At 46.8% G+C, this 25,160-nt stretch overlaps 1 protein-coding gene across 3 annotated transcripts in view; it reads right to left on the bottom strand.

Moving 5' to 3' along the window:
- SIL1 (SIL1 nucleotide exchange factor) overlaps positions 1–25,160 on the bottom strand; it is a 94,335-nt gene that overhangs the window by 53,126 nt on the left and 16,049 nt on the right. For all 3 annotated transcript variants that reach the window (XM_059825366.1, XM_059825365.1, XM_059825367.1), the window contains exons 2-3: positions 22,264–22,378; positions 18,893–19,028 (exon numbers count right to left, since the gene is read on the bottom strand). In XM_059825366.1, the coding sequence (XP_059681349.1) occupies positions 18,893–19,028; positions 22,264–22,368 (241 nt within the window). In that variant the 5' untranslated portion in view covers positions 22,369–22,378. The remainder of the gene's footprint in view (positions 1–18,892; positions 19,029–22,263; positions 22,379–25,160) is intronic.

A 25,160-nucleotide genomic window follows, 5' to 3' on the forward strand; every position in this document is an offset into this window, starting at 1 on the left:
GGAGGGAGAGGCAGGCAAAGCTGGTGGCGACAGGCGACGGACCCTGGTTGATGCTGTCAGAGCGGGTCTGTTTGACTCACGCCTACCATCGCCGGCGGCCAAAAAGACTATTCTGCACGTAGCCCAGCCTCGTGCAGGGGCACGCACAGAGCCAAGCTAGCTGCCTGCCTAAAAACCCATCAAACCTCGACCCTCTCGTGGCAAGATAACCTCCACGGATGAGAGAGGCGGCTGTCACACGCAGGGCAGAACACGTACCTCCCACGAGGTGTCTGCCGCTTTCCGGGATGCTCTCAGATCATAAGCAATGGAAGCGAAGGCGGATGCTAGCGAGGTGCCTGGGGAGGAAGACTCTTCGGGAAGGAGCGATGGGAGGGCTCAGGAGAGGACATATGGTGCCTCTCTGACGGGAGTTGCTGCTGTAGCATCTGTTGATATATCTTCTGCTGCTGCCAGTATAGAAAAGCTTCATATGGCAAAGAGCTCCTCGCAACAAGTGGTTCTCCCCTTCCACCTCCCTCTCTGCAAAGGCTTCTCTCTCACTTGCACTGCAACAGCAGAAAATACACTAGGAAAAAAATAATAGCAGGGAAGGAGGAGGAAGGGTTGCCCTTTTGTAAAATTGGCAAAAACACATGTTTTCACTTTATAAGCAAACCCTTATCTCCAGTTTCAAGCCAGTCATCTCTTATGCATTACCACACACCCTTGGTTATAGCATGATGCATGTGCTTAGTGATTCAACACAAAGCACTTAATTTATTTTCTCCTTTGATATTGGGCTCAATTCTGTGAACCGCAGCAGTTTAGAGAGTTTAACCCCACAAAGGTCTGGGCAGCAGAAGAAAAGTTGACATCGAAGGCATCCAGCCACACTCTGATTATTTCAGCTATCAAATGGCACGCCGGGCTGCACAGACGCTGCAGTGACCTTTGTCTCGCCATGGCACCAAGTCAACATCCAAGAGAAACATTATTTACAAAAGCCAGTTTTAATCCCTCTCTGGCTTGCTAAGTTATTTATCCCCAAACCTAAACTACTTCATAATGTCACTGCAACCTATTAAATAATTGTCATCCCACAGGTGTATTTGTTATACTAGAAAGCCCACCTGGGATGCCAAAGGATTATCTACGTTCGGAGAAGATCAATGCAGAACGTAGGCAGAGAAGGACAAGGGGGATGACCAGGAGAATTGCGAACCTGACAAAATGAACTGAGGATGATGTTTATTCTGCCAAATTTTAGGCATCTAATATCTTTCTGAGCCAGGCACCTTGGCTTCTTTAATATGACACAGATTAGCACCTCCAGAACATCAACCAGATTCCACATCTGTCACCTCAGAGAGCCTCTCTTCCCCTCTCCAGTGGCTGTTCAGATAGCCACCACAGATCAATGTAAGGGCAGAGAAAACCATCCCCAAAGAACCCAGCAACGCGGAGGCATGGAAAGGACACAACTGCCCTCTAGGGAGGGATAATCCATCAAGACCAACACCAGGGTAAGAACCAGGAGGTCTAAGCTGGCCACGGTTAACCTGCAGTTGTTAATGAGGAGCTGAAGCCTAATATTGTGCTACAAGAGGGAAAAGGGCCAAAAAAAGAAACTATTTTCAAGGGGAAGGCTGGGAAGCTTGAGAAGGGGTCTTCATGACCGGGTCTCAGCAATCTCCGTTCCCATCCTCAGCTTCTGTGTTTATAACTCAATCAAAGCTGAAACTGAAGAGATAGACATGCTCAACAGAGGAAAACCAAACTCCCTTCTCCAGCTATCACCGGGAGCATTTCAGGACACGCTGTACTGCTGGCAAGGCGTGCAGCTCATTGACTTGGATTGCATCTCTACTCGACGCGTGTCAGCTGGCTCTTCGCACGCTCTCACACCAGCGGTCGCAGTAACATCCCGACACCAACGTTTTCCTGAGCCTAGAGCATCCCCCAGAGCCAAGAGAGCCCAGGTCCACAGACAGTTGGACAACATTTCCCCGGTTCAAGGCTGAAAGGTGCCCGATCCGAACCGCCTGGCTGCGAGACTAGCAGAATGTATTGGATAAGCTCGTCTGCCAGCTACACTGCCAAGCTATAGTGAGAATGAATTTGAATAATAAAAGCTGGAATAAGAAGATGCCTTGGAGAGAGCGTTGGTATAGCGCTTTCCTAAGCTTCAATTTAAAGCCTCATTTCTATAGCTAATGCAGTCGTAGGGAACATTAGCCTAATTTTTGCCAAGAGAACTTGTCAACACTGCAGTATTTAAGATAGATGCTAAAGACTCGTTTTATATTGCAGATAGATCACTAAGAAAGAAAGTAGTTGTGCCACACTTGGTTCACAGGCAAATAAATTGACGTTCTCCCCGGGCCTGCTAAGGGGATGCTGTTTTATAACACCACGCACGCGAGTAGCCTCACATTTTATGAGTGCACACACTGCACCTGAGATCGGATCCAAATCCACCGTGGGGTTCGACAGGGGAACCCACAGGGAGGTGCTTTAGATGGGCCATCACTGGAGATGGGCACCCAGGGACACAGAGCCTGTCACTTCCCTTCCACAGATATTTGGTAAAACATTTGGCCCAAGTCCTGAAGGGTCAGGTCCTTCTACTGATGGTGCTCACCAGCTGAGCCACAACCAGTGGACTGTGATTTCAGGGTTAAGGGGAGAAAACTGGTGGTGGAAGTAGAGAATTGGTTTTGCCTCTTCAGGAGTACAAGCAGGAGATTGAAACTGAACTTGCCTGGCCTGATTTTTAGAGATGCTCCATGGGTGGGTCAGCAGAAAGTGAAGAAAAGAGATGCTGTACCCTACATCTTCAGGAAAAAAAAAAGTTTGCATGACCCTGCTCTCATCATACCCTGCTTTAAAGAATTAAAATGTTCCCAGGAGCCTGGGTACATTAATGCTGGCACAGCTTCACACTCCCCACATGCCAGCCTCCGAGTTGTGTTTGCAAGAAGTCCAGGATAACAACACTGGTGCCGTGGCATAAAGGCTAGTCTGAGACTTGCAGCTTGCTCAGTGCAAAGTTGAAAATGCCCTTTTATTTGCAGTTGTCACTTGGAAGTAACAGCAGAATAACCTTGGCTTTGGAATAGAAATCAGCTTGCGGAGGAAGCCTGTGGGAGCACGACCCCTGGGCTGCAGACTTGTGGGCAGGAGGGTGGCTTTGCGCTGCTATGGATTCTGTACTCACAGAAGAACTAAATCATTCCAACAGCCAGAAATGTCCCTCGGGAAGGAAATCCTCTCAAAGATAAATCAATAACTCAGTGTAATTTTAGCATGCAGCCAGGAGAATTTACATTGCCAGGAAGGCTGAGAGCTCTGCCATGGAGACAGAGCCACAGCATCATCAAATGGCCCTGCAGTGGTCCCCGGCGCAAGAGCTCAGGCTCCGGGTATTTACTGCAAAGCCAGGAGCCTGGGCTCTGCCATGCCGGGACCTCGACAGACCCAAAATAAAACGGCAGCAGCAGGGAAGTGGTACAGCCAAACTCCCTTGCGACAAACCTACCTTTCCCCGGCTGCGTTCCAGCTGCCCTCCTCCACAGCAGTGTGGCTGCTCTCCGCAGTTGTGGCAGCACTGGCAAACGCTCCTGGATCTTACAGGGTAAGAGGCGTGCAAATACAAAGCGTGAGTTAAAACAGGCACAGGAGTCTGGGGGGAGTGCTACAGCCACAGCTTTCCCCCCCCCAGCCAGGGGTACAGCCAAACCACCCGCACAGTAAAGCGGGACAGTGATACGCTGCAGCGCACGCTGTGATTAATGAGACTGCAATTTACGTAATTGTATTAATGCAAAGTACACTTGGACCAATAAGTTCAAGGAAACTAATGACACTTTACAGCGCAGTTCAACACTGAGCAGTAACTCTAGCAAAAAGAAAAAAAAAAAAAGGACCCTAATTATTCAGTACTTCCTCTCCTCCCAGATTCTCAGGGTCAGCTTGGAGGAGAAGGTGGCCTGAATTATATTTTCGTTTCCAGAACATCAACAGAATTGCTAACGAAGTTCCAGCGGCAAGGTCGAAGCCTGCCCATAGTTATGCATGCCGTCCCCCTCCCAACTGCTGGCTCCAGCAAACGACGGCACCGCTGGACCCAGGAAGATCTCAGGCTGCCCATGTCCTCTGCGAGCGTGTTTAAAACACCCGTACTCTGTGCTGCTCCTCTAGAGACACACTATCAGTGCCTCTGCCATCTTTTTTCTCTGGGCTCCAGCATGGATGGATAAACTACAACAACCAATTCCTAAGAGGCTAAAACTGGCCTCCACGAAGCGCAGAGTGTTTTGTGTGTCTAGGATTTGAACCTTACTGAAGATAAGTCTGACAAGCAAACACTCCAATCCAGCTGGCAGCAATTTACTCTATACCCAGACCACCTACATGTTGCTTATCATTACAACCAAAGCACCCGGCAGACGTGGAGCCTGTGCCACCAGTGCACAGAGGGCTTAGAAGCAGCCTGCCCGCAGGCAGGTCAAGCAACAAACATGTCCACACCTGCCTGGAGAGCCCTGGAGCGGGACTGCTCACCACCCTGATTCGCAAGAGCTTGAGGCATGTGCAAACCCTCCCTACGCAGAAAACTTCTGTTGCTGCTCTTTCTCCTTCGTGCTTTTAGGACCTGCCATGTGCACACACACCTGAACCGCACGCACAGTCCTCTGTCCTCTTCAGTATGCGCTCTTTCCCTGCTGCAGCCCACCTGGAGTCATGGATGCATTTTGGACCTCCTGTGCTGGCCACAGTCACGTCACTCCTCACACCCTCCCTTGGTCCCAAAAAGCTCTCAAACAGACATCTCCATGCTCCATCAACGCTGACATGCTCCACGTGCCTATATCTGCAAATCCAACTTTACAGCAGCTAGAGATGTGGCTTGTGTTTCCAGACTATTTTGAGACTTGGACTTTGCACCTGATCTGCTAGCAGAGCTGATCCAAGGGACAATGTCAGAGTTCACGCCAGCGCTGATCCAAAGAGCTGAAGATGCGTTACGACCACCCTAAACAAAACCAGGACAACCTGTTACGTTCCTACGACGCAAAACACAAAGCTGCCCAAGAAGCCACAGCCGAACAACTCTGCAAAGACAACACAAAAGAGGAGACCCCACAAGCGTACCTCCATGTCTGATATAAAACCAAAATCAAAACCACAATTAAATGAATGATCGCAAGTTCGGTGTCTCAAGATTGCACTCATGGGCTACAAGTCAGCAAAGCTCTCCTGGTAGCTTCCAGGCTCAGCAGCAGCATCCTGCAACAGGGAACATGCAAAAACTCAGCTCAGTGATGATCGGGAAGACACGTACAGAATCATCCATCACATGGCAATCTGCGTGCACCCAAATGTCCTGCAACACAATTAGAAATCAATAGCAAGGCGCAGAAACCCTCAACCACCCAGTAAAATATAAAGAACACTAGTAATATTGATTTTAAAAGTGCCTCAGAGAAGACAGTTGTGAAGAAGCCTGAGAAAGCAAAGCAAAATGCCTGAATTGAAGTCTTTTTTTCCTGAAAAAGACATTAATAATGGATTTTCAATGCAAGAAGAAAAACTGAAACCCACACCAGATTTTCCTGGTAATAACAGCTTTCTGCAAAGCCCAACTATTAATGTAACAGGGACGTCCATCAATCAAGCACGCAGAAAGTACTTTGAGAGCTAAAAAAGGAGCGAGCAAACATCTGCTTTTGGCAACTTAAATTTTGCCCTTAAGCACAAGGAACATAATAAATTATCAGAAGGTTGGGCTTGAACTCATTTTCTCCCATCCTGGAGAGCTAAATGCTGAGGACGGGGGTAAAGGTACACAAACACGCCGCCGCTGTGATTTGTGCCTGACAGAAAATGGGAGAAACGGGCACAATTTCATTTGTAGACTGAGGAACTCTTGAAAAACGCCAGCGCTGTTCTCAGCACCAACAAGGCAGCAAGCTCCTGACAGCGAACAAGTGGCAACACCCGCAGAGAAGCGACAGTGAACTATTCTTTGAGCCTGGGGCTTTAGCTACGACCTTTTTGTCGTTAAGGAAGGTCTTGTGACCCCTTCTCCTCCTTCAGCCATCCTCAGCTTGTCCAAGACTGTCCACACGCTGGAGCGGTACCAGGGTGGGATGACAAGACATGCAGACTTGCTCCGAGATGACAGCCGCATCCCTCCTCGCTGCAGTTCTTCTCTTCCCGTTGCCGCATGCTGCCCGCAGGAGGCTGTGGTGATTAAGGCAGGTCGTTGGTACCTGCATTTCTCACTGCTCTCATCAAGCAACGCTTCACATTTTGGGTCCATCCACCCAGACAAGCGCTGACTGGGGTGTTAGCAGCAAACCTGAGAAAAGCTGGCTTTACACCAAAAAAATGTAGCTGCCAAACAAAGTAATTGGGGTGCCCCATGCCTCCAATATTTCCTCTTTTTTAAAACACAGTAGGTCAAAACAAGTGCTGGAGATAATGAACAGAATTTACTGATTCAACCAGAAGAAGCTGCAGGCATCACTGCAACTAAGTCTTAATAAATTCTGAAGAGTGACACTATAAAATGACATTATGGAAGTCTATATTTATTGTCTCCCCATGCTTTCTGTATCCAAGGTGCCACGTTACACTTAATAACAGTTTTTCTCCCCAGCTGCCAGTGTTGCAAATCCTGCCTGACACCTGACAAACCAACAGCTGGGGTCAACCCCCCCCCAAATACACAGATCTCCACCTGATGTAAAGGTTTGGTGGCGTGAACAGGGATAAATGATTAAACCAGTACTGCCCAGGCAATGCACAGAAGAGTACAGTCTGTCTCCTCTTCTCTCAGGTGTGTGGCTTCATAGGGCTCACCACGATGCAGCAGGAGGATATTTTTGTCCCTGCTCCGCCGATGGAAGCGATGCAGACAAGGAGCAGCCATTGTAGGAAGGTACCTTCACACACGGTCACATTTCAGAGCAGAAGCGTGCCGAGAATGGCCAAGCATCACTGCTGTGCAGTCCCTGTGAGCACTGCTGGGCTGCGCCAGAGCCTGCGCCGGCAGAGCAGCTCCACCAGCGAGCTCCTTGCCCAGTGTTGCAGCAAGCTCTGTGCGAGGCATCGGGAGGTGCTCATGGAGAACCATGGAGAACCAGAGGTTCTCTGGTTTCTCATGCCAGAACTGCAGGAAATCTCCCTTTCCAGGGTTGCCAGCTCAGCTACCACTGTGACGCACACTTCAGTGACCCCGTATCTGGCTTTTAGACCGTGGATACAATCTTTCTCAAGTGCGGTCTTCATCCAGTGTCTAGTTTTACCAGTTTGTGTAGTATTCCTACGTCTGCAGAAGAATCACCTTCGCACTCAGGCTGTACGTGGGCAGTGTCTTGGGTTGTGGATAGATACTTGGCAAGTATAAAGGTGCTATTGTCCCACCCTGTCTGCATCTTCCGCACTGCAGAGGACACAAATCACATGAATCATCTCTACTCCACTTCAGGAAAAAAAACCCCAAACCAGTAACAAAACCGCCCACACAAATCAGTTTTATCAAGCATAGCAGAGAGCAAACAGTAAAAATAGCCAGTGTAGGTGATCTGACCTAACCTGAGGATCTTTGCTGGAGTGGATGAAGGACAGCGTATACATCTCCCCCTCATAAAGCGGATACATTAACACCTCTGACCGACACAGCTTGATCTGGAAGAGCCTCAGCTCTTCCTCCTCTCCTGCTTGCCAGCAAGACTGGGCTTTCCCCGCAGGTGGCAGGGTGAGGTACAACCTCTTGTCTGTTGGCAGCCTCGCTCTGCTCCTCCTTCAGGACATGTCCTTTCCACTTCAGGATGTCATCCAAACATTTGGAGAGCACCTGAAGAGATCAAAGTGGGTGGAAAGATGATAAAATAGGGCTCAAGTGAAAAGCCTCTTGGCTTATCTTCCAGCTCTGGTCCCGTGGGGTGCCTTCACTCCAGCCTCGGGCTCCTGGCTCCAGACTGCTGGACCAACATCTCCCCGGTATCTGGTCTGTCATCACTTTCTGCTGCCTCTCTTCAGAGGAGTCTCCAGCAACTCTTCCCTATGTTTGCTCCATTCAGGTTTCGGCTGATGTTAACAAGGGGGAACAGTCAGCATCACCACCAGGATTTGCAGTTCTCTGTGGAGCCTACCATGAGATCCTCTGTCTTAACAAAGGTACTGCCATACAGAGTCACAGATCGATCGAGGTTGAAAGGCACCTCTGGAGATCATCCCATCCAACCTCTACTCAAGCAGGGTCACCTCGAGCAGGTTGCCCAGGACCGTGTCCAGATGGGTTTTGAATGTCTTCTAGGATGGAGACTCCACAATCTCTCTGATGGAGTTGACCCGCTCCAGTGTTCAATCACTCTACGGTAAAACAGATTTTTCTGTGTTTAAACAGAGTTTCTTCTATTTCAGTTTTTGCTGTTGAGGTCCCTCTGAAGGGCAGCACACCCATCGGGTGCAGCAACCACTCCTCCCAGCTTTGTATCATATAGTCTGTAAACACCTTCACAATACCTGTAAAAACCTTCACAATTTGCCACCTCGTTACAGCTCTAGCTAATCGAGATACGGAGAGGTCTAATCATTTTTGCATATTATCGGCTGCAGAACAGTGAGATAACTGTAATTAGCAGCAACCTGGTTAGCAAGTTAAATGATAGTATAATTAATGAAGAACAGGTGGGCTTTGTTTCAAATAAGAAAAGCAGCAGATTATATCAAAATGTAAATGCATCTTAAAATACAGTCTCGGTGCTTTTAGAAACACCACCAGACAGAAACAGAAAGGTTTCGCTTGGGCTCAATTACAAATCCTAAAAATAAAACCTGGTCTGGGGTTAAAATGTAAATTGTTGATTAGATCTATTTATTCACACCCTGCAGTGATGGGAGAAACATGCAGCTTAATGTTTCTTCTTTTACTTTGCAGGATCATAGGCACATTCCTGTTATTGCCATTGCCGCTTGCAAGGTCTTTGCAACCCTGGGAGATCTCCAGCAGAAGAACAGAAGAAATACCAAGTGACAGACTGCATACATTAATTCAATATTCAGATAACATCCTGTTGCAAGTGAATGACCCAAGCAAAACTTTCTGCAAGCTTAAGGAGCCAGCAGAAAATCGGGAGAGAGGAAAAAGAATCTCTGAACTGAAGAAAGATCTTTTGAATCAGAAATGTTGTCCTTAATCAGAATTTCCGACACAACCACACTTACTCCTTCCAAAATGTAAACACATAATAAAAAATTAAACTTGAATATAGTACTGAAAGAGTTCTTGCAATAAATGGGAATTCGTTCTACAAAACATCAAGACAGACCCAAGGAGATTACATTTCTTTCCCAAGCTTATGCTGGTAAAGCAGAGCTGGAAAAACAGAGATATATTTATTTTTTAACTCAGAAATTTCCTTGAGATGCTAAAGAAAGCTGTTTCAGTAAAGTGGAGACATTTGTTTCAGGGCGCGTTCAAGTAGGAACAAATGCAAAACAAGCTTCTAGACCTCAAGAAACACAAATAGCTTTTTTAATTTACATCCCAAATTCACTGCAGATTCTAAAATTAATGGATGGCAGAGATCAGAGAAAACGTCTCCCTAAATCAGGACAGCATGATGGATACTCAGTTTTCCTCAGAAGAGCAAGCTGCTTTTAAACCAGAATGGAGGAGGTAGAGCATGGCTCTGAAAAGGGTTTGTGGAAAAAGAGGATCTGTTGCTAGTGTGACCCTATAAATAAATATATGGAAAAATTAAAAAAAAAAAAGCTGCAGCCACATAAGTAAGAGCACTAATTTTCAGGCATGAACTGTGAAGGACCAGGATGAAATATTCCTCGCAGGAGCCACCTGACTGTGTGCTGACTGCCCCCAAAAAACCCTGACTTTGTGCTCACCCAACTAAAACCATTTTTGTAGAAAATTTTAGTAAGTGGGGTCTTAGCGCACATACAGCCCATGGGGGAGACTGCAGGAAGGAACAGCCAGAGCAAGATCATGGGAAAAATACTTTCTTCCTAATTACGAAAAAGATAACGTTGTGAAACTGTGTTTCAGTGATGTACACGATCTAGACGGAACTCCAAAGAAAAGGAGAATTTAGCTCCCGGAGTCAGGTGTTTTTGTAACAACTGTCAAACACACACGAGGGACCAAACCCACAAACTCTCGGAGCGTACGGCCACGTATGTGTCTTGGGAAAAGGGTTCAGAAATGGTTCAGAAATGGCCATTCTGGCCACAGGCTGCACGGTACTATAGTTCTGCGTGGGCTAAACAGCAGCTCTGCTCCAAGAAATGTTCAATGAAGGCAGGCAGTCTGGATGCGGAGCCAGTGATGCTAAAAGGACAGATGTGAAAGGAACTGGAAAGATGGTGCGTCCCCTCGGGGACAAGGCAGACCACCTGCCTCCATCACGGCCAACCTTGGCCAGCAGATGAGATAAAATATGGGAGAGGGGGCTGAAAACACTGTGTCTGTATTATATCAATAGGTCAGAGATTAATTTATGAAATTACATAACAAAACAGCCAGTGGAGAAAAAAAAAAAAATCAACTCTGCAGGAAGGTCTGATCTCTAGAGCTAACTGCCAACCTCTCCAAGAGTACGTGGTCAAACACGTCCTGCAGCCCCACGAGCAACGCTGCTCTGCCACAGCCTGGGAAAATAATTCCCAAACCAGGAAAATAATTGCTCTGGGAGCCTTCTGTCACCAAAAGAGAGAGAAGTACAGCTTCAGAAGGCGACCAAGAGGCACTGAGCTCTGCTGGCACAAGGAGGCTTCCCTCGCAGCTCAGAGCTCACGGTGTGCAGCAGCAGCCTCTCCACCGAACGGCTGCAGCGGGCGCTGGATGATTTGCCTGATCCCCAGCATCCACGACGGTGCTTTGGGGAGAATTCAACGCCTTCCTGGCCACAGAAGCAACCTCCGGGGTTTCATGAGGAGGGACATCCGACCCGCAGCTAAGCAAGCACGCATTGCAATGCCTGGAAGGCTTGTCCCACAAAACCAGATCATGCGTTTGAAGGGTGAGGGAGTCACTTTGATTATATTGGGTCAAACCTTCAGAACTATATAAGTGACTCTGGAACCCAAGTCACACTTTCTGAAAAACATTTTCCCGTAATACCTGATAAAAATGCTGGAACCAAGGTCCTAGTCTGGCTTGCTTGCTCTGGAAGGAAGAGGAAAGATACTCAGACTAGAAATTCAAGATAATCAAGGCTGTGTGCGCTCCCAAAATGTTTTCCAGGAGGGAAAACATTTTTCTTCCAAAGCACTGTTACAAGCTTGAAATAAAACGCACAGACTGTTGGATAAAGACAGAGATAAAAATAGGCCCGTTATTAAATACCTTTTCTTTAATGAAGCTCATCTTTCTAAACAGTCACGTGGAGGTTATTAATGTTATTGCAGAAAATATAGCATGCTTGCACATAAAAACCACAGCAAGGTGCTCCTCATCACCCAGCACACATTTATGCATCTCTCAGTAGCTCACATGCTCACAGCATCCCTGGCATGGCAGAAAGAAAATAAAAGAGAAGAATGAGAGATATCTTCTCTGGGAAGCAGTCTCTCTTCTTTCAAAGCACTTTTTGCCCTCCAAGAAATGTAAATTTAACCATGTGAATGATTCCCATTGCTTACGTCCACTGCAATACAGCCGATACACTTACTCGCTAACGCTACACTTACAATATAACATCAGTCAGAGCATCATTAAAGCTAAGTTTGAAAATATTTTGAAAAATGCAGCCTAACTTCCTCCTGTTGCACAAAAAAGCCGCTTGACTCTCAAACACCTCCATCACCTGCTTTATAACCCCTTTAGAACGAACCTGTAACACACTGCTGGGCACGGAGTCGCACGCACAGCTAGCAGGAGTCACGGCTTGTCTCACGTGAAAATACATCAGTACACTCTTGTTTCGGTTACGCCCAACATCCAAGCCCACAGCTATGTGTTAGAGAAGATGCAAACTTTTATCTCAGCTGCTCAGAGGCATAATTAGGTTTTGGCAGTACATGCATAACCACAGAAGGCTTTTATAACCAGCTTGTTTAATGAAACAAGTAACACCATGGCCAGTAAGGAACAGTATTCATCCCGACACACCGAAAACCCATCTCAGCCCTACTCTGCTCCTAAACCTGAGCAACACAAGTCATAAATCTAGAGGTTTTTCTCACCAACACTGGTGCTGCCAGGATACCCGCAGTCCTTGAAGTGACAGAAAACAATGCAAGTTTTATCTGGGTTTGGGAGGAAAAAAACACAACCTGGCATTTCACAGATGCTCAACGGGACACTGTCATGGACGTGCTGGGAAAACAACGACTGCAAAACTTCCCAGGTCACAGAGAAGCAGATAGGAAACACAGGGAACAACGCTGTGAGCCAGACCAGAGCCTGGCTGAGCTCAACATGCTCTGCGGAGCGGCACCTTCCCACCCGTCCCGCTGCTCCGAGCGGTGCCGCGCTGGAGCTGGGCACAGCCACCAACCACTGTGATCCCACTTACTTAAAACCTGCAAGTCAAGTGTACGGACACATAAGAGCCTGTTTCTACCCAGTTCCCAGGAATGATTTGGTACCAGGAGCTATGCAGTTCTGAGGTCTCACATTATTAAAATTTAAATATATATATACGCACTGCATTTACAACATGCTACGAAATATATAATCAAAACTGCATTACTACACTTGTCAAATTAGAGAAGCAGAGTGGTTTTTACAATGCGGGAGTATTTTATTTTAATGTGCACATTCAGTTACTGGCCTATAAAGTTCTGTTATTTGCTACAGTTTCCCACCGTGTGAATGACACGGGTTCTGCACCTCTGTCCTCTCCTGAAAAAGGTCAGCTTTGTGCCTGAGGACCCAGCCCAGTAACATTCATGGTTGTTTCGTGAGTGTCTCAACTACACTGGTCCAAAGCCACCTACAGCAGCATCTCGTCGGGATGCCGGCAGCAGCTCCCGGCAGCTCACCGCGCAGGGGACGGCCAGCCCACGCCTGCCTCGCAGCCGGGAAGCCGTCCTGCTCACCATGCAGCACTGTGTTGCCTTTGTCTGCACACTGAAGAGATGGCTTGACAAGGACCAGGTATGCAGCCCCGGTGGGTGCCCTCTGACTTCCCAACTCAGGGAACCTGCCGGCAAAGAAAATCCAAGCAGATAACGCAGAGCGAGGCTGGAGAAAGGTAACAGCACTGCCCTCATCTGCACAGCTGAGCTGGAAAGACACTCATACAGATAATATCTCCACATCCAAAAGCTGGCATCCTTCAAACACTCCCTACTCAAATAGAGGTTTGAGATACCTTCTGTCTGCACGCCCTCCAAGCGTCTCTCAAGCAGTTCCAGTCCTGCCTCTTACCAACAACAGGCAGGGAAATACTGTTATCCCTCTTTCACGCATCAGGAGCAAGGCATGGAGAATTCACTTTGTTTTACACATCGGCCCGCCAGTGCCCCACACCAGAGCCAGAAGCAGCACGTGGAGCATCAGCCCTGGTACTTTTGCCAGAGAAGATTTTCAGTGTAAGGAGGAATTAAGCATGAGCCAGCGCTGGGGAGACCGTGCATCCTGTGATGCGAAGGTGAGAAGTCAAGGAAAGCTCACGAGGATAGGGAAGCTGAGAGAGAACACGAAGGCACGTGGTATTACACGGGAGGACATGCACAAGACAAATTTAAGATATCAAAAGCCTTGAATACGAGAGGTCAGATGGAAAAACAAGCAGAGGGACTGCTACCAGTGGCCATAGCTCTACCTCCAAGCAGTGAATATTTGCAGTTAGTCTTGAGACTGCCTGGGCTTTCCCACCTGCTGTAATTATCCTGCAGCTCTTCCTCTTGCTGGACAGAGAAGATTATAATGACTCCACAGTTGAGATCTTTCCCCTCTGCACATCAGTAACAAGTTATTTTAAGAAAAAAACCAAAACACCAAACTGGAAAAGAAGCATTTCATCTGGTATAAATGAGGTTTTTAAAATCCCATTTGCCTTCCCTCTGTGCTGATCTGATGAGGTTCCTATTTCCTGGATTACACACATCAAGCTTTGCAAAAACGAGCATACCCTGGTGGTTTAACACCACATTTCACAGCTCGCTCTTGCCCATGCCAACACAAATATTTCAGAGACCTGCACTAACTGTTTGAGTTAGGTCTAGGTGACTGAGAAGCCAATGGTTCAGACAGATTCATTAATTCAGCAAAGCAATTAGCAGGAGCCGGCACAGCTCAGGACATCCCAGTGAACAGCAGGAGCAAGATACCCACCGACAAGGTGTAAGGAAATCCTCGCCAGCCACCACGTCACCCACAAGGGCTGTAGGACAGGCCCTGGCACAGGACTCCTGAGCCAAAGGGATCCCTGCTGCCATTACCCTCTCCTCACAGCTTTAAAAACCTCTTCTCGGCTTAGAGCAGCACTGGTTCATTCAGCGTCTGAAATCCCTTGAAAGACAAAGACTAGCAATGAAACTAGACTGAGTTACGTCCCATCCTGAGTCCTGCTCTATCTAGCAAAACCACGGAAAGTCTGTCAAAACAGCTTCTGAAATTACATCCCCAGCCTGAATGCTTTTTTTTTTTTTGAGAACTGTGCTTCCATACACATAAAACCTTGTTTGTGCAGCAAATGAGACAGGGGAAAACCTGAGACAAGTACGAACAGCAAAGATAGCTACCGACAGAGACAGCAGCCCGAGGACCCTTGGAAGCTGCAGCCATGGATATTTAAATGCTGAGCAATGTATCATCAGCTCCCCGCTGAACATAAGATGGTTTCATCTTTGCAGAAGCAGCAACAACAGCATGCTTGCATCAACTTCACTCTGGCAGTTTGATCAACAGCGGCAGTCATGGCTTCTTATTTTTTAACTGCAATATAATTAGGCACTTAGGAAAATGACTCTGAACAGTACAAATGCCATAGAGTAACTGCAGGTATCAGCACAGAGCTCTGCAAAGCAGAAGTTTAACCACAGCTAAAGGTACAGGCCAGCCGAGCTCCTGTAACACGTGCTCTGCCCGGCTAGGTACTGAGACATGCTATCCAAACCTGAGAGAGATCCAACGCCGCACCATTTCAATTGCCGTTGCAAGAGTTTGCTCCATTTCTCTGACCTGCAGGGAGCTGCTCTGGACCAAAGGAAACCTTTCCGTGCCCCACTGTTGGCTCCTCTCAAATGGAAAGCTTGCAGAGTAGACTAAATTTTTAATATTTCTGGCAGATGAGGGTCTCCTTTGGTCCATCTGGATTTGGAAACTGGACACATTAATTCCCAACTTCAAACTGTCAGCTGAGAAACTGGCCAGTGAGTTTCTGCTGCGTCAGGGAGCAGGGAAGTGCTGCTGCCACAGAGGTGGACAGCCCATCTGCAGAGGCACTGCACAGCTCGGGGCTCCCCGCAGCGCTGGGGAGATGATTAACCCCCTTTTTCTTTCCCAGTTAAACCCCTGCCTCTTATATCCTTTTTCTTAATCTTCACAGCAATGCCTTCTCAGAGGAGCCACTTCTGACCCTAACGTCAGGTGGAAAAATCTGCTGGTCAGTGATGTGATTAAATGGTCAGAGCAATCCGACTTTCAATCATCAAGAATGCTAAATGGAACAGAGGGAAACAAGGTGCCCAAATAACAAAAGGAGGTAATTCCTGGGAAATGAAGCATTCATGTGCTCTAGGATGCTGCGTGGCAGATTTGTGGTCACCTACAGATGTGGAAGAAACGCTTTCATATTACAGAACCCCAAAGAAAACTGTCAATTGACAGAGAAGACCATCAATGCCATCCAATCCTTCCATTCATCTCTGCCAGCCCGAAGACTAAGGAATCAGTATTTGGTTGCCATAACCAACAGGCAAAGATCACCTTGAAAAGCGGTGGGGTGTTTCTGCATGCTGACACTCACCTCCGCACACTTGGAAGAGCTTAACGTAAGCAGTAACAAAAGCAAGTCACATCTGCGATGCTTCTCCAGAGAACTTCCAACTCGCAAGGGTACTATCACCTGGTAAACATGTATTCAGACAGGAAAAAGACATCAGAGAAAGCACAACTTCGAAAAAATTCTGCATCTGTGGAGGAACAGATACCTGACCACAAGAAGTGATCTGACCATGGGCGTGAACATCCATTCAGTGCAATCCCCCTTGTTAAAACCCAAGTAGCGTGCATGTTCCTATGGATGCCATCCAAGAACAGAGCAAAAAGCCCTGCATATGTCTTCGTAATTTCCTCAGATGATACCAAAAGAAGTGAAATAATGGAGGTGCTGGGAGGACTTTCCAAGGTGCACGTATCCTTTCTAACCCACCCATGCCTGACGCATTATTTAGTGCCAAGTGAGAAAGAAGTGAATGCCTAACAAAGTGTTAAAGGACTTTGTGAAGTCTCACCAACCGTTCTACAGTCCGTCAGCTTCCCGGCTGGCTGACAGAAGAGACAACTGATCTCCTTGCTTCCAGATTACAGGCGGCAGAGCTCTTAGGGTAACTGTCGCTCCCTGTTTGCATCCAGCTATCTCCAGCAGCTTGAAGTGTGCTCAAAGTGCAAGAAAGCACTTGATCAAAATCCAGCTCACATTGTAGGCAGCAAGGGAACAACTGCACAAAGCAACGCTACATATACAATAACAATTGAATTAGGTGGAGGGATTTGACAGGTTACAGGTTGATGACACTGCTGCAGTCTCGGTGGAAGCGTGGTTTGATGCAATTAGCAACAGGGAACTAGAAAAACAGCAGAGTAAAGCTGGAAGTACATGTATAAAAGATGAGCAACTGCAGGACCGGACAGAAGCATAAAAAAATCCTGCGTTGAGCTCAGAACAGGAACAAGATGAAACAGGAGTGTGACAGGGGGAAACGCAACTCTGAGTTCCTTTCCACCATTCAAAATTGAAGATCCAGATTCTAAATCAAAACATTTGCTTCCCCAGGACAGACTGGCCCCGTTTGCTGCAGGGATACAAGGGAAGACGGCGTGGGAGCATCCCAGAGAGGTGGGCAGCAGAAAGCAAACTTCTGGGTATTGTGCTGTGGTTCACTTTGGCCTGTGCTGAGCACACACCAGTCAGCCCAGCCAGGACTTTGCTCGGCTACGAGCGAGTGAAATCACACCAGAAAACATCGGAAGATGCAGCACCACCAGACTAGACACACTGCCAACACGTGCTCCTCTGCTGAAGGACCAAAAGGCACATCCCTCGTGCAGCCATGCTGGCTGCTTCCCTCGTCCCGTGGGTCAACACCGTCCCCAGCATCGACCTGCGCTAGCAAGGGGGAAATCCTCGAGGCCAGAGGCTGCAGGGATGGGCCCGTGGTGGTAGCAGGTTCCCCAGCCTTGCTTTGGGTAATACACGTGCTAAAAGTGCGAGTCACAGTCCACGCACGAGCTTTCGCTTCACAGAAAGCCACAGGAGACAAAACCCCAGGCTGGCAGGGGGAGACCATGTCTTTCTGACATGTTTCTACCCAAATCAGCACACACACCTGAAATGAGGATCCGCAGTGGCTAGACAATGAGGCAGGCCACCATTTCAGCCTTTTACAAGAGTAATTGAAAACCTTCTCCTCTTGTGAACACTGACAAGGTCTCCATTTCCACAAGCCCTTTGCTGCACATGCCCAACATGGAACTGCTACAAAAATAAAGCGGAGTAAGCCACCTGAGCAATGGAGAAGGTGCTTCTGAACAAAACCGGCAACAACATTTATAATGACTGCAAGTATATATGTATTCTGCTTCAACAAGGGTGGTGGGGATCTGCCAGTCTGAATACTGAGCAGGGACACCACACGCCTTCCATACATAATGGTACAAAAATGGAATATAAGCATATACTGCAGCTTTGTGAAATTTAGGGGCTTTAGCTAGACATTTATGTTATACAAAGATTTACATTTCGAAAAGTCATTCTGCTATATCTGGCAGAAATTTCAAGACAAATGGATCCCATATTTATTCATTCAATGGTAACGTTGAGCACAGGATAAAGCTCTTTTAAATTCAGAGCACTTTATAAAAATTAATTACTACTTAGTTCACCCTTCTGAGGTGGGAAGGTATTACACCTGCATACACATGAGGACACCAAAGCACAAGTGGATTAAATACCTTGTCCAAGACCCCAGAGGCAGGCTTACTGATCGTCCTAATTCCTGAAATATGTGTGCACACATGCACCTGTGTGTGTGTTTAAACCGGCTCATCCTCTCCAGAGCCTTTCCCCACGCACAGGTTTTTGCAGCGAAGCCAGCCTGCTCAGTTGGTGTTTTCTCACCATACGTGTCCCGTACCATCTAATAAAAGATACCAACCCAAAAAAAAAAAGGGAAGAGATTTTTTTTTTTTTGTGGGATGTACGGATAAGGATAAAAGCTGGATTTCAAACAGCCAAAGAACAGAAAACCCATTGTTAAAAAGCTGTGTAGTGTTACACGGACGGTTCTTAATCAGATTGCCACTGAGCAGCATTTCACCAGCCCACACTGGAGCACAGCAGACCTGGGATACCGCATGCCACCAAATGTTATAAAATCTGTCCCTTGACAAGCGTACAAAAAGAGAAAGGGCTTCTGAGCTAGTGACAGAGACACATCACCACCTGCAAGGTGGCTGGCAGCCCACTTGACCTGCCCCAGTGAACTGAAAGCACTTTAGCAACCGCTCCCGTTGCCAGCCGGTTGGGTGACGGTCTCCTTTCCCTGTATTGGGTTATTGGGTCCACAGCTCTTTGTCTGAACACCAGCAAAAAAAATAAAATAATATTGTCATGGGAACAAACAGCTATTTTGAGTTTCTGCAAGACTCCTGTTGGTGCTGTCAGGTGGGGTTTCAGAGGGATGCTAGAATTAGTCATCAGCACGTTACCTGGACGGACGGTTTGCCACTGATGTGTGGGGTAAAACACTTCCAGGTCTTCAGGATCAGCATCATCTTCTGTTATCGGCTCTTTCCCACTGTCATCTTTTATGTCGCTCTCTTCTATTTTTGTAAGGGCAAACTCCTTTCGGATAGAAGAGATTCAGCTCATTAGCAATTGCATCTGGGTAATTTAGTGTCGGCTGAGAATACAAAATTTTTTCCCTTGCCAGCAGATTTTTTTTTTTTGACATCCGAGATTCTTTCCACATGGTTAAATTTAGATTTAAAGTATATTAAAGGTTAAACATGCATAACTAGCATGACATTTGTGCTGAACAAAGCAACGCAGCTTATTTCCTATTCCAGTACAGGCTGCAGGTTTAAAACAAGCTTTCACAGAGCCTCACCTATATTACACTCAGAGCCAGGAGCCCTGACTATTATTAGGGTTGTGTAACGTTCTAAGACCCTGTTTTCCCTTGCCTAAAAATATGTCAAACTTAACTTTTTCAGCTGAACTTTTCCACATGAGTGGAACGCCTCAAGCGTTGCTTTTTTTTTTTTTTTCTTCCTTAAATGCACTTATTTCAGGCTTGGAGAAGATTTCAGCTAAAATAGTTCAGCTCTTTCCAAAATAGGATACAGGGAAAACACACCAAATTGCCCACACGATAAAAACGCGAGCATCCTTTTCTCCACCCATTGCCAGCGTCCTCCAAGTCTTTTAAAACAATGAGGCAGCAATTTAATCACCACCTACGTTGCAAGTGCAGCACGCGAATGGGAGAGGTGTGGTAGATCAGCTAGCACGAGTGGTACGACATTACGCAATGGAAAAAACGAGGATGAAAAGCAGGAAAAAAAAGATCCTTGCTGCGAGGGAAGCCTCGCTGTGCACTGGGAAGTCTCCCTAGGGAGCTGGTGGGAGTCACGTAAAACTGCAACGGGTAAAATTATTGAGAGTGCATAGTAAGTACAAGGTCGTTACTATCTCCCACCAGGCTACGAACTGCTTGGGAAGCAGGTCTTTGCTGTTCTGGTTTTCACAGCAACAGATAAGCTGGTCCAGACAGCTCAGTTTCTGTTGCAAGGAGTATTATCAGCTTCTGATATCACCAAGGACAACACCACTGAATAATTTCAAATAACCAGACTAGAAGGAAAGATTATTCCTAATTGTTGGCAATTAGAATAAGAGTTACATTACACTCACTTCATGAAGTATTTTGATATTAATCCTTAGAACATTTTCACAGGGGAAAAAAAAAGAAATCAATTAAGAGGTTAACTAGAAATTTTAGGCCATGTTCTGCCTTATTTCTTCCACTTCTTGGAAAAAATGCGTGAGTATTTTCTGGTGGAATCTGGGTGCTTTGCATATAAATATCCATTATCCAGCCTAGGAGAGTGTTTCTGAGCAAGACAAACGTCAGCCTGAGCAAAACACGTACAATTAGCGATGACAGTGGTAACACATGAAGATGGTTGACAAACCTATAGAATGTTTTTATTTTTTCTGTCAAAAGGGATTGAAATTTCAGAAATACACTGGAAAACAGAGCTTAACTCCTGCTTTCGCTTAGGGCATCAGAGGCTTGAAATTGTTAAAATTATGACAAACGGTTAAAGCTCGGTAACAATCATAAACATAAAAAGTCAGGTTCTACTGATGAAAATCAATGTTAACATTTTCTGAGTCAAGATGCAACAGGACTAAAATAAATGAGTCAGAGCAGTTACTACTTAGCTCATTTACGCTACTATATTATTATCCAAGAGGGACTTAACGATACAGGCCATTATAAATTTACCAACAGGCCTCCGAGTGTTGCATCTGTTGAAACACATAATGGAGATGGCTGATGTTTACCGGCTCTGCTTATGCCGTGGTCTAAATGTTCAGTAAGGATAAAAGGATGTGACTTGGTTCATTTAAATGTTACTGCCACTGCTTGGCCCACAACTGCTTTGCAATACCCCATTTTCTTTAGTATTTCTGGCAAAAATGGGCAACAACACACAAGCGATTCTTCATTTACGCAGAAATTAAGTAGAATCTTTTTTGGTTTGTTTTCATAATCAAAATAGTAGAAAGAAAGATGTTTTCTTAAGAACAATGGAAATTTCCTTAAGGCAAAAAGCCTCCTTGCTTTATTAGTCTGAAATCAACTGCAATAAGCTGAAAAGCCTCAGCAGGGAGGGTCTGAGACAATCTGCAGTCTGTTTGCCATAAAGGAGGGACGTGGCCACCACGGAGCCGTTGTAGGGGGGAGTGCAGGAAAAGGTGATGGGAGAGTTAACCACCCATTGCATTAATCCTGTCTGACCCCCAGCATCAGGCTGCCTGCCAATTTGGGCACATATCACTGGGTGGCTGTTCCAGCGCTTGTTCTCCAGCTGGGATGACTGTGCCCTGTCTCCAGCCTCCTCCCCTCCCTCCCTGAAATGAAGACAAATTATCTCATCCTTACATGACTCCAGGTGGGCCCGAGGCACTGGCCTACAGTCCTTATACTGTAATCTGCCCCTTGTATTTGTTCTGGGTAATAGCACAGCCCCCAAACAGCTGCATTACGCAACCAACAGACCAGCACGCTGCAATGCAAAGGCAGGAGCGAGTGTTCAGGGACATGGAGTCCAGTGATCCCCTACACCAGTGTTGCTGGGGGACTCCCTGTTTTAAGCCACAGCATTAATTAAACTAAAAAACAACCACTCTTTACTGCTCAAGCTTCCTCAAGGAAGCTTTCCAGATCTGCTAATCTAGGGGGGCCTGGCACCTGGGGCTCAGCAGAATCCAAACCGGGGGAGTTTTGCGCACCTGTACGAGTGCAAAGGGGCAGACAGCATCCACTCACCTCAACTGCAGCTTCAAAATAACACAACGTGTAGTAAAATCCATGCACATGGGACGCAAGGACCTGAGAGGATGCTCTTCTCAGCCTGACTCACTTGCAGTGACTCAACAGAGGCACAGCTAGGAACCTAATCGAGGCCACCTCTTCCCCTCTTCTTGCCACTAGACTGCATAATTAGCTTTGCCTCTTGCCACGGGGGCAACGTGTGACAACTCCAAATAGAAAAAGTGACATCTAGCAAACAGGAGAGCTGCCTGAGTTGCACTGTTCCTGTTTGCAAACCCTCTGGATTGAGCATATTCTGCATTTCCTGGGGTGAGGCAAGCAGTCTTAAGAAAGAAGCCCTTCTGAAATGTTGTTATTGAAGAACCACTGTCGAGAAGAGGTGATTCACTAATGGTTGCAACACCCTACTTGGCCCTTCAGAAGGATCAGGTAAGGCTGTCACCCCACCAGAGTCTCCGGTGGCCGGACAGCCCTTTCTGAGCATGGCTCTCAGCCGGAGCAGCTGACACTTACGGGAACTCTGTCGCTTAGGCTTGACCAGGAAAACACTGCAGAAATCACCAAGACCAGCAGGTTGACTTTGGCAGGGGTGGAGAGGAAACTGGCCCAGTGAGACATTGCCACCAGCCTAAAATGCAAAGGAAAACAAAACCAATGATATTTTAGTCCACGTTTTCACAGCTTTCAGCACACTTTACAGGACATTTTGCAACGCAGCACGGGTTCAGGGGTGTAACACTGCAGGAAACAGAACACCTCAAGGTGTTAGTGCATGGGTCTCAGCTGACAGCAAGGGGTGCCAATTTTACTGCTAATGGAGTTTATGACAGGTAATGACAAAGTAGCTTATATTGACCCTGCAGGGGCTTATATCTCTCCTGAAAAATATGAAGAGACCTGCAAGTCTTGTTTAAAATCACTGTGTTAATGCCATGGATGACAACTACAGGGAAAAATAAAAATCAGTGCAAGCCTGTGAGGCTTTTTATGCCTGTGCCTCACTTTAAGCACAGAAGTAGCTGCGTTAATTCAAATTAAACAAAATTACCAGCCGTCAAAGGATCAGAGGTTTATCTAAATCCATATGCAGGCTTTGCTTGAGGAAAACAACATTTTGCAGAGGTCAACAAGGTTTACTTGGTGGTTCCTACAGCACAAGGCTTTCCCCGCTGCTCAGAGCACTGGCTCACCCGAACCGTGAGCCCAGGAGCCAGCTCTGCCTGCACTTGCAGTGGACCACGAAGCAGTCCCGTGGCATACAGCCGCCCCGACTGACCACAGACCACCTACTGAACAAGAGAGGGGGGAAAAAAAAAAGAAGGGTTCTGCTCTTGTGGCTGCCAGTCTCCCTGGTTCGGCACTTGTATCCTCACCGCTACGTGTGTAACCACGCTCACGCGTGCCCCCACTGCCTCACAACATGAGGCTTTAAATCCACCTACAGCATTCAGCTTGCTGCTTCTCACGCTGGGGAAGGGAAGGGAGCAGCCTGCCAGCACACAGGCTGGAGAAGTATTTCCTTTGATTGGCTCTAAATTTACATGCTGCTAAATTAAACTAAATGAGGTCTTTTGAAAGAAGATGGGACTGATTAGTTCCGTTCAAACACCCCTTCATTACTCATCCCTCCATCAAGTCTGCTCCTACTCCTATCCAGGTTTTAAAGAATTTCCTCCCATACAAGCCATCCTAAATATCTTTCTTTCTGTCTCTGTTGTCCATCAGGATGGCACATCACATCACAGATTTTTTCCTTCCTTGAAACAACCATCTTCTATTCCAAAAGCAGAAAATAAGCTCACAGGCACACCCAACACCAACTCCTGCCACCAAAGGACCGCTCCCCCAAAACAACTCTGGAGACACAGTGGGAGCGGAGTCCTCTCCTTCTACCCCTTTACTGCTATCTTGTCTCCCCACTCTGTTATGTTACTTCTTCCTCTTCCTGCTTGGTTTTTGCTTTAGCCAAAAAAAAAAAAACCCAAAAGGCAAAACACCGCATCACACTGGTCAGTGGTGGACATCTAAGAAAAAGCAGCAGAGCAGGGAACACAAACACTAATACATCTGATGCACTTCTGCACCTTCCAAAAACTCCTGACGCAGGGTCTCCCTGAACAGCAGCCTGTGTCTTTGCGCTCAAATCCAGCTCAACAGAATTTTTGTTTTCCCATTCATTGCTTTTGGAGCAGATCTGGACTTCTGACACCCACAGCATCCCTCAGCAATGAGTTCCACTGCTTAATTCACACCATGCGCGGAAGTACCACCTTGCGTTTCTGACCTAATGCTTGGTATCCTCCTTTGACGTCCTCCTCTTTTTTAAAGGGTCAAAGAACCACCTCAAGGACCCACAAGCCCTTATTAAACTACAACCAGAGTAGAAGAAAAGCTCTCCATTTTCAGAAGACAGGCAAAGACAACCTGTGACCAAAGCTTCCATCTCTCTCGGGGCACTGCCAAGTGCAACCAGGCTACAACCAACACCCAGGTTCCTGAGCTGGAAAACCCAGAGCAGAGTTCATGGGCTCCATCCGCTCCCAGAAGATCTACGTGCCCTTCTGGTCAATGCCACAGTCAGGACCTCAATCTCAGACTGACCAAGACATACAGTCCTCCCCTCAACTCATGTTGGAACAAACTGCTGCTTTTTACATAGGAAACAGGTTTTGGTGGGTTTTTTTTTTTAGTTATAAAACAAGCGGCAAAACTGGGATAATGAAAAATAGATGTATCCCTAAAACTTTACCTGCAAGCCTAGAAATAAAAAGAGAAAAGAAGAAAAAGAAATTCAACAAAGCAGTGGCTGAAAGAAAACGCGCACTCCCATAAAAATAGAGCTCACGTGTACCGAGAAGGCTGGTAGCAAATGACAGTACAGCCTCTTTAAAGCCTACAACCTCATGCCTGCCTGGAAGATGACATCTGCACAACAATTAGCAGTTTGCTTAGGTCCCAGGTAGGCAGGAGGAGCTAACATGTGAAACACGGGGGTTTGAAGCTCCTGGAGAGAAGCCTGCGCAGGCTGACATCTCGTTACAAGACAGATGTACGCAGAGGGCGTGAGAGGATTTCCAAACCAAATGTTATGTGGCTACAACGCATTTTTAGAAACGACCCCTGCAGCTTGCAAAGCAGGAAGGGTGGTAACCGTGACCCCACCTGCATGGGGAGCATTTGCTTTGATTTAAGGACATTGTTTTGGGATCCAGCAGCACCCACATACAGCTGCAGCTGGTCAGCACCAGAACCACTACAGGAAGACCACAAATTCCCCTTGTGCAGAATGGGGTGGTGGTTTGTTGGGTTTTTTTTTTTCTCCAATAATCCTCTTCTGTCAAAGAAAATCAGGTACTAGGGAAAGAGCAAAAGGTCACTCTCAAAGAAGCCTCCGTTCCCAGCAGCAGTCC

The sequence above is a fragment of the Gavia stellata genome, chromosome 16, assembly GCF_030936135.1.
Source record: "Gavia stellata isolate bGavSte3 chromosome 16, bGavSte3.hap2, whole genome shotgun sequence".
Taxonomy (NCBI): Eukaryota; Metazoa; Chordata; class Aves; order Gaviiformes; family Gaviidae; genus Gavia; species Gavia stellata.